Raw genomic sequence first — 17312 nt, 5'->3', positions numbered from 1 at the left:
ATGGCATTCGATTTCTTTTTTCTTCTTGTATTTAACTTCTTCCAAATAGTACTCTTGTATTCTGCTTTGCCATTGATTTTTCACTTCATACAGCCACTGTCTTTAACTCTCATAGAAAAATGACTAAGCTCTGTCCACATTTTCAAATCGCAACAAATGATTATAAATATTAATAAATTATCATTCGACAAAAATGCTGAACAAATAATAATAACAGGAAAAACAAGCATTTGCATCAATCTTACCCGGTCAAAATTGCACTCTTTCCCAGACGCCAAATTTGATGACTCTGTCACCAAAGTTGCTGGTCACCAAGAAGTGGAAGCCGATGTTGCTAAGGACAACCACATACTCCAGGAAAGCAAAGATGGTGTACACTGAAAAAAAGGAAGAGCGCAAAGCATAACAAGCCACAGACATGATTAAAGTCATCACTATTGACCATATAATAAATCAAAGCAGAGCCATTTTTTTTTTTCACCATGTGTCTGCACAGTCCTACGAGATGTTTCCTGTGTTCCACTAGGCATTCTTGGACCTTCCATGTAATGTTATGTGCAGCATTCAGATTACAAAGATTCAATAATAATTTTTCACTTTATATTACCATGCTGCAGGTCCTTTAAGTTGTACATACAGAGAATAAAATATTCATTATCATTCATCTAAGAAGTGACGGAATGTAGTATGGAAAACAGAAAAAGAGCAGAAATTTCGTGTTAGTAATTCTTCTTTTTTTTGCCTGGTGGGGGAAGATAAATTTTGCATAATTTCAATTTTGCAGACAGTCATGACAACATGAACACTTCAAACAGCTCACTGTTGGCACGGCAGTTAAAGGCTTTGGCTGCAGTATACAACAGTAAAATGTAACTGGTCCACTTTATGATGGCATATTCATGTCTGCCACAGGACTAGTGAACATGTAGAAAACAACATACAACATTACAACATGGAGCTAGTAGCTCCATGATTACCACAATACTACCACAACATGCTTTCCTTGAACTCACAGATAAAATGGTATCCCTTTAGCAAGCAAAACATATTTGTATGCTGGTTTTTCATGCTACTTTCAGGTTGCACAAAATTCACAGCAATTTCAACCATGTGCAAATTTCCACTTTTACAGTATTGCAGCATCAAATTCTGTCCATGCTCTGAACAGTTCCATATCTGTGAATCAGGGCAAAGACATGAAAGTGTTGAAGTACATTCCATCCTATTATTTAGTGTCAAAGATATTCATGAAAAGAACACTCAATATTTCTTCCTGGCAATGTAACATCAACATACTGCAGCAAAACCGGATAAAATTGTTATTCTACAACGCTCCGCTTACTCGACTCATAAACATGCAATGATGATGAAACTTGTTTCACAGTAAGTCCCTTTCTTGGGAGATGTGCCAGTAACATGGCTGGAAAATAAAAAATAGGATTACATTATGAAGTTTGTTGCCATAAACTAAGACATCAGAATTTGGTAGGATCAGTTCCAAACAATCATTGCTGTTCTTATTATTTTGATCAAGTGATTAGTCTCACCTCCAGGCTCACAGTACCGGTTATGTCGATAGAAGAAGTACAAGGCTGAGGTGAAGGCGACAATATTGGTGACAAAAAATGACACCTGCCTCATAAACGATCGGTATTCCTTCCCATGGATAAAACATGTGCCAGCAAAGAATTGAAAAAGACAGGAAAGAGCATAAGATTATTTGTTTCAGAGTTCACGGTACATTGAAACAAAAAAAAAAAAAAACCAACTACAACAACAACAAAAATTAATCAATCTTAAAACCTTCAAAATCTTACTTTATCACTTTCTAAACTGAGAGGATCAAAATTGAAAGTGCAGATAAGTATGCATGTTACTCCATACATTTGTGAAAAGTATTTACAAAAAGTGCAGATGAATTGGATGTACACACTTTCTATCAAATAAAAAGGGAGCAGCTGAAATAATGGCACCTTTACATTAGGATACTGAATTTTGCAACACGGTTTTCTTTGACCAATACAATGATATACTAACACATCAAGAATGCGAACTTTTATGTCTGTACGGCGAGATCTTACCGTTCTAGTCGGGGCGGTGCCTTGATTGAGGGCAAGGTTATGAACCATGCACATCACTAGCATGAAGAGCATGGAACTGGCCTGGAACACCACAAAGCAAATCTCATGGATATCTGCAAAAGACATGATCGTCACCATGGTTACGTCATCATCATCATCATAATCACCCATGGAGCATGCACAATTTTGACTTTTGACGAGCAAGTCGGGTCACCCCTCATGCGAGCTCGAGTTGAGCCCCATCCAGTTATACTGTTCTATGGTCAGCATACATGTACATTAAGACACATGGAAAGGTGATTGTCATCGAGTTCTAGTTCGAAACAATGCTCTGACCCTTGCTTTGTTGTACTACGTTTCATTACATGATTCGTTATACAACGTTATGTTAGTCAGCATTCAGACATATAAATCCATCATATAACCATACCATTTTTGTATGGCCATGGCATTTTGGAATAATTTTTCTGTGTGTCTGAACACTCTAAATGGTTTTTTTCATGACTTTCTTTGTGGTGGAGGAAAGGAAAGGAGTTGCGCAGCTATACAGTCAAAACATAATGTGCCTGAAGGGCATTCTCAAACCCTCATCCCCCAAATCAACTTACGATGATTTTCGACTGATGAGACACAAGTCAGTCCGATGAGAGCCAAGTTTTCAATGAGCTCAAAGGCGGTGCTGAGGTTGATCAGCCAGTGGTACTGGCGCCGGTTAAGTGGTATGGAGGTGTACATGGCATAGTGACAGACAATGGTGAAAAGGCGCTGGGAGGCACACAAGGTGATTGAGAGGCGCCAGATGTATGATGACGGGGGCTTTGCAATGGCTGCACTGATTGAAGGCAGGTAGTTGTCCACCTACATAACAAGTGGGGATAAAAACAAGTAATAATGGTAATTTTTTTTCATTAATATCTGTCTTTCAATACATGTACATAAACACATATAATTGCCTAAAATGCAAGTCTCGATACATGTCATCCATAATCCTGTAGTTAGATATCACCCACTTATCCTGAAATGCAATATCATACAATTTTCATATTGGCAATCATGAATAGATAAATAATATACAAGATGCGTCTTTTTCCTGTAACGGGATACATAGAGGGAGTTTCACTGCTGATAAACACACACACAAAAACAACACACACAATGTATGTAATAATTATCCATGCCAACACCATGAAAGGCAAAATGATAATGACTAAGATTTTCCTCATCCTTCAACTACTAGTATACATTGTGTACGTTAATATCTACATGTACAGTGTATAATTCAAGCAGTTCTCCCAAAAAGATTGATGCTGTATGAAATGCTTTTAAAAATTATCAGAACAGATTATTGTACAAGTGCAAAAAGAGATACAGTGTACATAAGGTACAAGTCCATTCTTTTGAAATACTTTAAAAAAGTATTGGGTATGTTCCATGAACATAGTTATTTTTGCTTTTATCAAGATTGATTTTCAGACTGTCCGAAACATGATTTTATCCAAATACACATGGTAGGACTCTTACTAAGTATGACTTGCAGTTGGAAGATTCAAAGATAAAATTTCCGCTCTGAACTTATTATTTCTTTTTCAGTCACATTGAAGGTGTGCCTTCAGATACCAAGAATCAGTGAATCTACAGATCTCTATTAGTCGATACTTGAAGCATAACTCACCCCACAGTGTGTTGATGTGGTTGACTTGAAATTAAAGACGACTGCACAGACAACACTCATCAGGAACCCTACCAGCATAATGGCTGATGTCACAAGGGAAGCAGAACGGAAGGTCACCACCACCCCGTTGCTCGAAAACCGACCCCCGATATCCATCATGGACAATTAGATCTTCAAGTTTTCAGTGAATGTTACCTCTGGTTTGTCAAGTTACCAACAGCAGAAGGTTCCATTACCTGTCAATGTTTAGAAAATAACATAATCATAAATGCTATAATAACATATGCTTCATTACACAAGCATTCATTCTTTCAATGGAAGAAACTGTATTACAAGTAAAGATTATATTTGATTTTTTTTCCCTTCAGCAATATGATGTTATGTAACAAGATTGAATGAAGGTGATTAAATGATTGGTATTAACATCAAGTTACTGCATTTATAAACACAAGTTATAAACATAATAAAATATTAACAGCATAGAATTTTTTTTCTTCTCTCTCTTAGTGACATGACCTTAGAAAACTTCATGAATGCAATTATTGGTTTTACTGCCATGCTATTACACAATGACCAACATTGGTAAAGTAACACAGGATGGGTAATTAGGATTCTTATAAGGTGACATCCGCACAAAATATCATCCTAACTTTAAAATATGTCAGACATTGTAGCTGATGAGACAGAAATGGTAACTGGATAAGTGTATGATATGCAGATCAGCATCTCCATGATTCATGCAAACCCTGCAAATATACTCTCTTTTTTTTTTGTCTGGCATTTCGACAAAAGGAACAATACAATAGCAAGAAACATGGCCTATTCTATGTCCATGACCCACAAATCCTGTCTCACATCCTGAACCTGCATAAGGATTGATACATTGGTACATAATCAGACAGCATTTACCATCAAGCAAGCAACTTGAGACATAAATTATGGTAATGCACCGTAACTACAGCACTTGATCTGAGAGCGCAGACCTCCGCCAAGCATGCAGCTCATTTCCACCACTGATCTTGTTCTTCCATAGAAATATCAGTGATTTCCACCTATACATACTTACATAGCACTGTGTGCTGAAAGTCCCCCCGATTTCCCGATATAGAAGCCTTTGTTACCTCATAAACCCTCAGCTGCACGGCGCGCCTCACCCAAGCGGAAACTAGAGCATGCACTTTAGTGTGCGCATGCAAACCTCAAATACGCGCAGCCTGAACTCCCAAGTTCATTGACCCTACCTGCCAAAATATCAAATTCAAAAATCCATCATAAATTCACCCAAAAATTCTTAGATCACTACCAAAAGTTAATCATTTGTTATACTTGTGTCATTCTCAACCTTTCCTGCAAGTTTCATCCCAATCTGTTAACTACTTTTTGAGTTATTTTGCACACGGACAACAAACTAAGGAACAAACAAACCAACAGTAACGAAAACATAACCTCCTCCCTTGGCGGGGGTAACTGTTTTGTAGGAAAGCACTCAGAAAGTGCAGACCTCTGCCAAGCAGGTAATTAATATCCATCCATACAAGCATGCTGAAAATTGCCCAGTTTTTCAATGATAAAGAAGCCTTGTGTTTACTTCATCGGCTTTCTGCTGTGTGATGCCTTGTACAGAACATATGCTTTGGGGCACATATGCAAACCTCAAATATGGGCAGCTTTAACTCCCAAGTTCATTGACCTTATTTGCCAAAAGAAAAAAAAATCCTCCAAAAATTCACAAAAACTACCAACATTCAACATCAGTTCCTTGTGTCATTATGAATTTTCGCTATGAGTTTCATTTAAATCCGTTCAAAACTTTTTTTTGAGTCATCTTGAAAACAGACAAACAGACAAACAAATGTTGACAAAAACAAGTGCCTCCTTGGCGGAGGTAATAATCTTGTGTGAGTGTCTGTGTATTAAAAATGTCTGTGTGTTTATGAGCATGGAAGTTGAGTACCATAAACTCAAAATCTAAGAAATGAATTACTGGTTAGTGGTAAATCCACACTACCAGTATTTTGTACTAATCATTGATGAAAGAGCTTTTCTGTGAAGTACTCCACAAATTACGTGTAGGCCGAGAGAAAATCTGCTGATGGATTGCAGCAAGAATTGCAGCATAAGAGAGGCCCTACCAGCACCTATCATATCAAATATGATCGACTGCTTTTTCCACGTCTGATAAACTGATGTTTGCATCACACCGACAGTAACTCCAACCATATAAGGCATAAATATCCGAAGAACCACCACCTCTGTTCATCCATGGCTAGATTTCAAAATGTCTTCTCTACTTAAAAGCTGTTCATGCTGTTCCTTGTTCAACAAATCATTCCACAACCCTTTATCTTAAAGAAGTTTGCAACTTTGATTTTTAATTGCTATAAGGCGCACTAACAGATCAATAAAGCCAATGCTTGGGTTGCTGAGTACATGCACTATTACTTACTTAGTACTGTAATATTAAATTTACAGTGTTTGGCAATAAAATGTTGAATGTAATTTTTAAAGAGTGATGCATCCGGACCTCACTCACAAATCATTCTGTTCAGCGTTAGCCACATAAAAAAAACAACAACCAACGAGTATTGTTAGAAAATGCAGCATTGGCGACCCTTTCCGTTCGTGTCGGGTTACAGCTAGCCGCTCCCGGTTACAACTCTATCGGCCTCGGTAAGTGCGAGCCAAAACTAAAGAGATGCGATTCTCCAAACAAGGTCAAGGACCACAAAGAAGGTGATTACACTTACCCCACCGACTACAAAATAGGTAGAAGAAGCGCTGTATTTTGCAGGCGATATCGTTTGAAGTTTCAATACCCGTTACTTTTTCAGAGAAGCAATCGATTTTCTACAGGCTGAAGAGCGCGGTGAGACAAGTGTAGGAGGCCGGAGGGTGTGCAGTCACTGCGTTCACGATCATGCGGCAGTGCTATCATAGTGCAGTAGCAGTGTACGTGTGTCTAAACTACAGCGACTATGCACTCCACAAGCGGTATGCATGCAGTGAACGTACAAAATTAGTAAACCGCGGCGCCTTGGTGTGTGAGCCATGCCAGGGCCCTGTTTCATAAAGCTGTTCGTAAAGTTACGAAGAGCTTACGAGCGACTGGTGATCAGTTCTGATGTGCTATACACTATTGTACATATCAGAATTTCCATAAATCAGCACAAGAACTGATCACCAGTCGCTCGTAAGTTGTTCGTAACTTTACGAGCGGCTTTATGAAACACCCCCCAGGTACCGATTATTGGTAGTCTAGGAATTTATGCCGATATAGCATGTTATTCAAACTGAATGATATACTAGTAGAGTATGCCACGGGTTGTCAGATTGAAGGTGGGTAGAACATGTAATACATTCAAGTAAGAAATTTAATAAACTGAATAAAAAACAACAATAACAATAGATGATACATTGAAGTAAATAAGTAACTCAGTGGTAGAATGGTAGATAGAGCTTCTAGTACACATCTACAAGTAGATCATTTTAACTAGATTAATTATGGATATAGATACGGTAGGTACCTACTTTGTATGACCCTGGCAATTAAGGGTGATACAGAATAACATTTTGTTGTTAATACATATATTTTTTAAGTTGATATGAATGCAGATGTATCATACAAAAAAGATGGATTACATCGATCAAAGAATAGACAGAGGAACGACTCATTATAACGGACAAATTGCTCAATGAGGAAAGTTAAGAAAGAGAGGCAGAGAAATCATGAAGTCAGCAAAGCCACAAAAAACAAACAAATTGAGAAGAACTACATGTACATAGACCTGGATGCTTGACTGCTGCTACACAGCAATCTAAGCCAGTATCTAAAAAGGTAAAAGGTAAAGGTATGTCGGATGTAGTGAAGTGGTGGTATGCCATCCAATACTTCTTCTTCTTCTTCTTCTTCTTTTTCTTCTTCTTCTTCTTCTGATTAAGTCTGCCTCCTTCAATAGACTGAAGATTCTTGCAGACTGGGTTTACTTTGAGTTGTTGGGTCTGTTCGTTGATCCAAAGTAATAAATGTGATTTTATTTTCTCCTTAAAACACGAACGTAAGCCAGTGAGGTGCATATCCCTCGTATAACTATTAAGAGTGGAAGGTATAGATCTGTACAGATACAGAACATTCAACGAAAGAGAGAGGATCCAGGAGTGGATCTGATGGGTATGAATGATAATTATAGAGGCTGAAATATTAGACTAGCGCCCAGCTGGTATGACCTGCAATGAATGGGATGAACATGACGAGCGGGGAATCTCCGCATCATTTCTATTCTTACACCCCAGTGGAGCCAGTAGTTGAGCATCACACACGACAAAAGCTCCGAAGGAAGACGGCGAAAATTTCACCAGCCTACCGTGAGTATAGAAGCTCCATCCAGTAATTTTACGTCCTTGAAAACGAATAAAAGGCTGCTCAATTCTGACTTTCAACCTCCTTTGTGGTCGTATAATCTCAGCCAGCATGTCACTTCATCATCTAAATACAGTATACACAGCCCAGTCGCTGAAGGTAGCGACAGCGTATAGTAACAGCGTCTGGTCGGGCTATTCATCATCATGGTTAATCACACGTTGTTATGTTTGATGCGTAGGTTCTTTGTCTACCTCGAGAGAAGGCAAATTCTTCAACAGTCAGTATACCCAAGGAGTGGTATACCTACATGCTATGGATCCAACATGTTTATTTGAGGGGTTACATTATTATTGTTCACTGCCTGTATATTATGTAATGTGGTGACAGATCTATTGCATTTGACACATTTTCCATATTTAATTGCATCATTACGTAGTACTCGGTTACTAAGTTATGTAACACAGGCATAATCTCACATGATGAAAGTATTCACCCAACCTTGACCTTTCATGTTGTCGTCAAGGTACAACATTGATACCATCAGACTTTAGCTTTTCTTATAGTAGTGTCAGGACTGTGCCCATCAAGTCAGTTGTAAGTGTAGGGCATATCGAGCATAATATGTGATGAAGATACATATACATTGTACATGTATTGGCAATAGTTTTTTGTCCTTGCCCCATTAACTGACCCCAAGATGCCTTCCTTTAGGCTTTGTAAAGAGATGAACCTCTCTCTCCCAGTCTCTCTCTCTCTCCCTCTCTCTTTCTCTCTCTCTCTCTCTCTCTCTCTCTCTCTCTCTCTCTCTCTATATATATATATATATATATATATCCCTCTCTCTCTCTTTCTCTCTTTGTCTCTATTAATAACTCACCACCGGTCCTGTCCTAAGAGGATTTGATTTCCAACAGTATTACCATACAAACAAAGGGATATTTCTCAAAAAGCTCTACCCCATTTCAATAGATAGATAGACTAGTGCTGGGTAGACTACTTATTAAAAACAAAAGGAGATTCCTCAAAAAGCTCCACCTTAATTATTTCAATAGATAGATAGATGGATGCTGGTTAGACTATTTTACCATACAAACAAAAGGAGATTCCTCTAAAAGCTCCACCCCATTTCAATAGATAGATTAGATGGGTGCTGGGTATAGACTATATTAAAGGGTGTGTACAGTTCTGGTCGAGGTGAGGATTTAGCTTTTAACGTTTTGCGAGATATTCAGAAATCACTCTATGAGATGTCAAAGAGCATGCGGTTCTAAAGGGTATCAAAAGTTTATTCGATGAAAATCGGTTTTGAAATGGCTGAGATATCCAAAAACAAGGTGAAACAAAGAGATCCTAATAAAGTTGTGGCATGTCGCCTTTTATTATGGGCACTTTTTTTGATATCTCAGCCATTTGAAAACCAATTTTCATCAAATAAATGTTGAATCCTTCTTAAAATTACATGCTCTTTCATATTTCATAAGAGGCTTTTCATTATCTCATTTAGGAATGTTCAAAACATGAATCCCCACCTTAACCAGTACTGTACAGTCCCTTTAACGTACAAACAAAAGGATATTACTCAAAAAGCTCCACCCCATTTCAACAGATAGATAGATAGATAGATGGGTGCTTGGTAGACATGACTATAGTTGTAGTGCAAAAAGACAAGAGAGGGAGGGGGAGGACAGGTCTGCAGTCTGTTTGGGAAACTGAGACAATGAAATTAGAAGGAAAAGCTACCTACAATCTACATATGTCATTTGCATTGCTCGTGGTAATTACCAAAGTTGTGTCATGTTTGATTGTTATCCCAAAACAAAAACAAAAAAATTAAGTCGCACCCCTTGATTCTAAATGAGGACTCAAAAAAGGTGAAACGGGTCAACCAAGTGTATCTCGAGTTTTTCATATAATCTGAAAGAACTATTATCCTTCTACATTATTCATAAGTTTGGGGGTCATAAAAAGAATGGGAAAGTGTGTTTTCAGCAGTTTTTGTACAACCTTTTTTGTAGAGTAGTGTGATCAGGTAGAGGTCCCTTTTCATTTCTTGAAAATCCTTTGCACACCCTTCACTTTCAACTCTAATAACGCTTGAAAAGATAGTGCTACCACCTTGAAAGTTGGCTTTCATGGACTGAATTGTTCATAGAGCATTCTCAGTTTCAGTTTAATCTGATAATCCCTTCACTGCATGTTGCAACCGTGGTTTACATCCTGTTTTTGTCCCATTCATAGCACAGCCAGCAAGATTTGGTGAAGATTAAATGCTTGAATAAACCCTGTACTTCACAGCCTTTTTTCCCACTTTACACTTTTCCAGAGTACGTGCATGCTTTTCAATAGGTTAGGAGAGTTCATATGAATTGAGTTATACACCATTCTAAAGCTTAGAGTCTGGTCTTTCAGAATCTTTCCTTAACTAAAATTCATGTATAGAGATTTTTTGTTATGCAGGGTCACATATGTGCTAAGTGCAAATTAACTGGTTGCAGTTAATAATGCCATGTGTCATGGGAAGTTTACTGTCAAAGTGTAATTTTAGTGCATTTTGCACAACATGGACAACTGTCACAGAAGCCAAAGTAAGTGAATATTTTGCTTGTTATATGTGATGCTATTTTATGTTTTGATTAATTCTGCAGAATCAAAATACATGTAAGTAATCTTACCAAAAGAGGAAGAAAAATGTATGACTCAAAAAAATTCACTTTTACAGTACACAGTTGAATTGAGGAGTCCCCTCCCCCCCCCCCCCCCCCCAATGCTACTGCAAACATAGACCGAACCAGATGATGCTCTGGATATATTACAGTGTTCCAATCTGGCATTTGCGGTGTTATGACATAGTGTAATTTCCTCTCTTTGTAGTAGTTTTGATGAGATGGTTTTGTGATGCTTGATTTTTGTGTTTGACAGGAGATCATCTGCAGTCCAGCAAAAAACAAGTGTCTCTGGGAGCCACTGGATGTTGAATGAATGATGTCATCCCTAACTGGTCCTGGTAGATTTACCAGCAATGGGATTAGAATCCCTCTCCCATTGGCTGTCAATGTGACATCATGGATCATGCTGATTGGCTTCTCCCTCAGTATCGTCCTCGCTGTCCTCTACAACTTTGAACACACAACGGAGACTCACTGTCGTGTGAGTATGTCTTCAGTTTGCATTTAATATTCATTCATATTCATTGCCATCTTAAAGGGAACGCAAACCCAAAGAGCAATGTGGATTGAGTGAAAGCAGTAACATTTTACAGTAGAACACGTCAGTGAAAGTTTGAGGAAAATTGGGGAATCGATGGAAAAGTTATGAATTTTTAAAGATTTGGTGTTGGAACTGCTGGGTGAGGAGACTACTAGAGGTTATGACGTATGAGTGGACAACAATATAAAGAAAATATAAAAGGACTTCCACAAAAATTTACTTTACTAGCAAAATGAAAGAGTACTTGACTAACCGCTTTCAGAAAGCAGGGGGAATAATTGTTACTCCTAACATATGTCAGTATCAAGTTTATGGAATGTGTAATTTTCATGAAAAATGAATTTTTATTGAATTCCCTTTATATTTTCTTATATTGTAGTCCACTCATACGTCATAACCTCTAGTGGTCTCCTCATCCAGCGGTTCCAACACCAAAACTTTAAAAATTCATAACTTTTGCATCGATTGTCCGATTTTCCTCAAACTTTCACTAATGTGTTCTACTAATGTTAATGCTTTTACTCAATCCACATTGCTGTTTGGGTTTGCGTTCCCTTTAACCTGTTGAGGACAGGCTGATTTTGCTACAACATACATTTCCCATAGACCCATGCCCGAGTATACTCAGCACTCGTCCTCAATGGGTTTACATAATTTTAGCCTTATTAACCCCCAAAAAGAGAAAAGTTGTATAATTGAATTTTCCATACTCATAGTAAACTGGAAAATGCATTAGAATGTGTAACCTTGCTTTCTTTTCACTAGAACAGTTTGGGTGTTACAATTTCTGCACCTCTGAATGTTTTTACAACAGATATATGATGCTATATAGTATAACAATGCTGTGGATAATTATCATCATAAACTTAAAATTCTTTCTTTCCATTCCAAACTAGTATAACGTCAAAACTATATTATTAAATTCTATTGTAAGACTTACTCCATGACTTACAATAAAGGTTTTTTTATTTGTTTTGTCCATCTGTTTTGAAGGTTGCCAATTACTTGCCATCTTTCAGTGCAGCCATAGCTACACCTCCTTCATCGTACGTCTGGCGTTTATCCGTGGCCCTGTGCTCTTCTCAGAGGTTGACTGCTGTCTTTGGACACTACTCTGTCTTTTCCAGTCTCGTGAAGGCAACGCCCTTTTACCGACTGCTTTGTGGCCTTTGCGCAGTACTTGAGATGGCAGAAAATGTGTCGCTTTTAGGACTGACATGCATTTCATCCTCTGAGTATTACAGTGAGTGTATAAGCAGTCATGCATGAGTTTGTTTTTTACTAATGGAAATATAAAATGTGACAGATTTTTCTTTCTTGAATGACCTTAGAGGTACTGTTTACCATTGGGAGCAGTGATTTGAAAAATGTTTGAGTTACCACATTTGATGCATATATGTGTAGGTCAGTTGTATATATCACAAAGCATCCTACCATATAGAAATTTCGCAATAAACCGTAACTGTAGATGGTTTATTCTAGACGCAATTTTATTATAACTGTTATTCACATTTTGCATAGTTAACAATACTTAACATTGATTATACCAATTAGCATTTTTACATTGGTTGTTTCTATCCGTACTCACATTTTAGAACTATTTTGAAGCACTGAAGCTGGGTTTTTTGTTTGATCTGCAAATGGTAGATAATGCCTTTAAGAGGGAAAAAATCTATACAGAATGTGTTCAAGTTAGATTTTCAAGACAAAATCACTATCTCTATTTTTCTATGTTTGTAATAACAGTTCTGTTTCCCACAAGTGTGAGCTTAAGCAGTGAATACCATGTGCCACCACTGTGCGTTGGAAGTGTCTGCCACTGCAATATGTGGGCTGTTTTCCCGAGAGTTAGTAGCAAAGATAGTAGATAACAAGATACGAAGGCGCATGATACGAATGGACACAAAATGGCTTCCCTACATGACGATACAAAAGAGAGCTAAGTACAAACTCAGTACACCTAGGAACATCATTCATTTCCAAAGGTAGTGGTATCTTTATTATCTTAAAAAGATTTAAAAATTGTAGTCATAGCTTTTTATCGATTAAGGGGATTATTTTGAAGAACGAGATTTTAAAGTAATAAGGATTATTTCGTGGAGGTAAAAATTTGGCAACAACATGATCTCACAATCAAAGGCGCTTGATAAACAACAACATCTTCAAAGACAGCGCGTCTCAGGCAAAGACACACATCACCTCCCCAGACGCGCTGTCCCTAAAGCCGCTGCTGTTGTTTATCAAGTGTCAAGACAGCGCGTCTCAGGTGATGTGCGTAATACGCTCAAGGACCGCGCGCTGTCCATTTGTTTTGTACAGGATTAGCGCGCACTTTCGTGTCTTATTAGTTAAGCGTCTTTGGTTAGTAGCAATGTCTATGCCTAATCCAGAGTTTTCTTCTGTGCTTCTTATCATTGCAGAGGCTCATGAGTTTTCCTTCATTAGTTTCCAAGCCAGCAATATGTTGTACATGTTGTGCATATGTCTTCTGTACTACCAGGCTGTTTACCACGGAGCAAGACCAACAAGAGAGGTATGCCTGCCTGCTGTGGGAATCTCGGGGTTGATTTGTAGTTCAGAACCAGATGACTGATTGCTTATCAAGCAATAAAAAATAAAAAAATTGATGATGGCATACATCAATGGATTAACTGTCTCTCACCATTCTATGTCAATCTATTAGGATGGAGTATTGGGGCATTGCTATTGAGTGCTTTAAAATTTGTTCAGCAAGTGTAATTTTAATGCATTAAAAAAGGAATGAAAAATTAAAATCATTTTGCTGTACAGTCCTGTCAGTAAATATTCTTTCCAACTAAAACTTGTTGTATATTGTAATTAGTACTTAGACATGTATTTAGTCTTGATTTGTAGCTCATCCTCTTTGAGACAACTTTATACATTCTTTGGTGCAGCCTTGCATCTACACTAAAACAGGAAACACAAACATCGAAACAGTTAGACCCACTGTTCTTGTACTATATGTGTTTGAAGATAATTTGTGGAGATGAAGAAATGTCTTTCTGTTCAGAACAGATGTGTAGTAGCACTGTATATTTCAATGAAAGGATTGTTTTCATTTTATTCTTTAATCCCTTGATCCATTACATATTCTCACCTGTGATTAAGGCTGTGAGGTTCTCATACATGATACAACTGATGTGTTGTTTGTGTGTGTGTGTGTTTTGATACTGTAATTATAATTTCAACAGACTTGTTTGTCATGGATAATTTCTTTTTAAAATTTCATACTATGGGTGATGTGGTAATGGTGAATTCAGTACAAAGTCTTTTAAGGCTTTCATATTTTGTGTGCTAAGCAGTTAGGAGAGTATTTATGTGTCACATATCTATTCACTCCATCTATTCATTTTTCACATTTGCACTTCCATTCACTTCACCCGACCAGACGCTGTGCGACTTCAGTACAGCGACAGGGCTGTGTGTAGTAACCATTCTCTCACCTTTTTACATTCTATTCTGTTTTTCCACACTTCCACTTATGGCAACCCATCTCACAAGGAGCGTCACATTCTCACTAAAAAGCTCGCACTCGTTGTGATTAACATCTTGGCTTTCATATGTGCTGTCTACTTCTTCTTCAGACACAACTGGTATTGTGAAGCAGGAGGTAAGGAATAAGGAAAAGAAATTTTCACTGTCTTCACAACACACCGTTGTCTATTTATTCCATCTCTCACTCTTCTCTTCTATTCTTAATGTTGTTTTCTATCATCATAACTTTGTCTGTGCATATATTTCCTCAATTTTGTTTTGTTTCATATCATTCTTTTGTCTTCTAATCTTAGTCAGCATTTGCTGATCTGGCAATTCATCTTACTAAATGCTCTGTCCTCTCTACCAATTCCTTCTCTTTTATTTTCTCCCTTTTCTCTTTTACATTAATATAAAGGTCGCTTTTAAATGTTTCCGCCGATATAAAACTTATCTGTGCATTCTCTGACATTTAATAGTACAGCCACTTTCCTTGTGTGTTTAGCTGTCACTGCCAAATTGCCCCAAGCTGGTTCATTGCTATGATACATTTGTGATGCTGATTATTGTAATTTTATTTCGTTTCAATTAGTCATATATCACAATCATCAGTCAATTCCTTGCTGCCAATGTGCCTTTTTGTCTAAAAATCATTTGTCTGAAAAAATGTAGAGTAGTTTTGTTGAATTTTCATTGAATTAGCCATGATACATGTATTCACTGTTGTGTGACATTTATATGTGCAACATATTTTCCCTTGTTTGAATAAATTCAATACCAATTTTAAGCTATCAATTCAGATTAGATGTCGGATGTAAATCAAAACGGTTCATAAATTTGGTGTGGTAAGGATGTTCCTATTCAGGTAATCAAGGAATCTTTGCGGGTTCAGTGAATGACATAATAGATAAATAGAAAAAAAAATAGTTTGAATCTCACTAAAGGGAATTACAGTATCACATTTATACTTGATAAAAACTTGTTGCTTTAAATCAAGCAATTATTGGGCTGACAAGAATAATTTGACATTTTATGTGATGTATTTTTTTTTCTGTGATATAATTTTTTTTTTCTGTTATCTATTTTCCACCAAATTAGACACACCATGACAGAGTATACGTCCAGAATTTGCAGACAATACTATACGTACATTATGCCAATATTAAAGGGAATGCAATTTGAAATAAGGAAGGTAATACCACCACACCTGAATAAATGATTGTTTTATAAAGTCCTGCAATACGTTTGTTCCATATGTTGTCTTTCTCTTCATGAAATGTAGTGTACAGCCTGTTTGCAGGCTGTGAGTATGTGGTGGTTCTGACAAACATTGCATTCCATCAGACGGTAACAAGCTACTTCACGGACAGAGAACTAAGATTAGGATGTCGTGTCAAGAATGAGAGGTGAACTGGTAAGAGTTAGAATGTCTTATTCACTCTGATATTCATGATATATCAAAAGTTGAAATTGACAGTTGAGATATGATGAAATGTCTTTCAATCTTGTCAAATAAGGCAACATTTGTTTCGACATATTTGAAGTACACATATATGACCATATTTCTTCTTTGATGAAATAGTATAAGATACCTAAAGATGAACAGACAAGATACATATACATGTATATTATAAATCACTAAATGAACTTTTCTAACTTACTTTAATACATATATTCTAAAATCTTCATTGTCTGATTAAACTTAAAAAGAAAGAAAGTGGTATATAAGATGGCATGTGTGCATTCTCATCAACTTTACACAAAGAGCTCATGAACTGAGGTACATTTGGTTTTTTTTTTTTCATTAAATATCTCCTGGAACAGGAGGATACCTCTAAGCAATTCTGTGATTTAAGTAAAAGTGGGCTTTATTGCTGGTACAGGTACATAAGTCTCATTTTCTTGTCCCATTTCAGACATGCCTTCTACTTAAGTGCAAGAGAAAGCTGACACACCAGGTGCTACAGTGTGGCAGGGAAGTCTAGACTGTGATAAACTACTGTGTGCTTGTAATCCTAAATGTGATGCCGTCAAGTACTAATGTACTAGTAAGTGGCAGATTACCAAATGAATTGTTGATAGACACTTTGACAAAGGAGAGTGATGTATTGTGGCGAACACTGTTAAAACTCAAGCAGTAGTCCCTTTCAATCATACAACAAAGTATAGATGATAAACTTGCAATGCTTTTTAATATTATTTTCTGAAGATAGGTCTTGTTATATAATGAAAGGCATACAGAAAAAACATGTGACTGTTTAATAAATCTGTGACAGAATGAGACATTGATGGAAGTAACTTTTAGTCTTGACCAGAGTTTTTCAGTCTGACCAAAATAAGCTGGTATGTAAAGCATAATACCAAAATAAGTACAAACAAGTGTGAAAGAAAGACATGTGATTATCTGACATCAAGTGGGTGTGACTGTGATGCTTTCCAGGAGCTACATCCCCACCAGGTTCTCTTCACTAGAGATTTAAAGGATTAAATAGAGGAG

At 37.2% G+C, this 17312-nt stretch overlaps 2 protein-coding genes across 2 annotated transcripts; one reads left to right on the top strand and one right to left on the bottom strand.

Moving 5' to 3' along the window:
* Positions 1-1821: 1821 nt before the first annotated feature.
* On the bottom strand, positions 1822-4891 carry LOC139733085 (post-GPI attachment to proteins factor 2-like). The gene is made up of 5 exons (XM_071643927.1): positions 4820-4891; positions 3754-3989; positions 2690-2939; positions 2082-2194; positions 1822-1833 (listed from the first exon to the last, which is right to left on the bottom strand). The coding sequence occupies exons 2-5, from the start codon at positions 3910-3912 to the stop codon at positions 1822-1824; spliced, it is 534 nt and encodes a 177-aa protein (XP_071500028.1). The 5' UTR covers positions 3913-3989; positions 4820-4891.
* Positions 4892-11095: 6204 nt separating this feature from the next.
* On the top strand, positions 11096-16773 carry LOC139733039 (post-GPI attachment to proteins factor 2-like). The gene is made up of 6 exons (XM_071643882.1): positions 11096-11260; positions 12314-12563; positions 13741-13853; positions 14843-14951; positions 16098-16229; positions 16732-16773. Exons 1-5 carry the CDS (start codon positions 11096-11098, stop codon positions 16223-16225), a joined length of 765 nt encoding a protein of 254 aa, XP_071499983.1. The 3' UTR covers positions 16226-16229; positions 16732-16773.
* The last annotated feature ends 539 nt before the right edge of the window (positions 16774-17312 follow it).

This window comes from Diadema antillarum, unplaced genomic scaffold, assembly GCF_040938485.1.
Source record: "Diadema antillarum isolate AM-2024a unplaced genomic scaffold, OU_Dant_1.0 seq00000460_RagTag, whole genome shotgun sequence".
Lineage (NCBI taxonomy): Eukaryota > Metazoa > Echinodermata > Echinoidea > Diadematoida > Diadematidae > Diadema > Diadema antillarum.
Note: the sequence above shows the minus strand (reverse complement) of the source record. Positions and strands in the feature narration are given on the sequence as shown.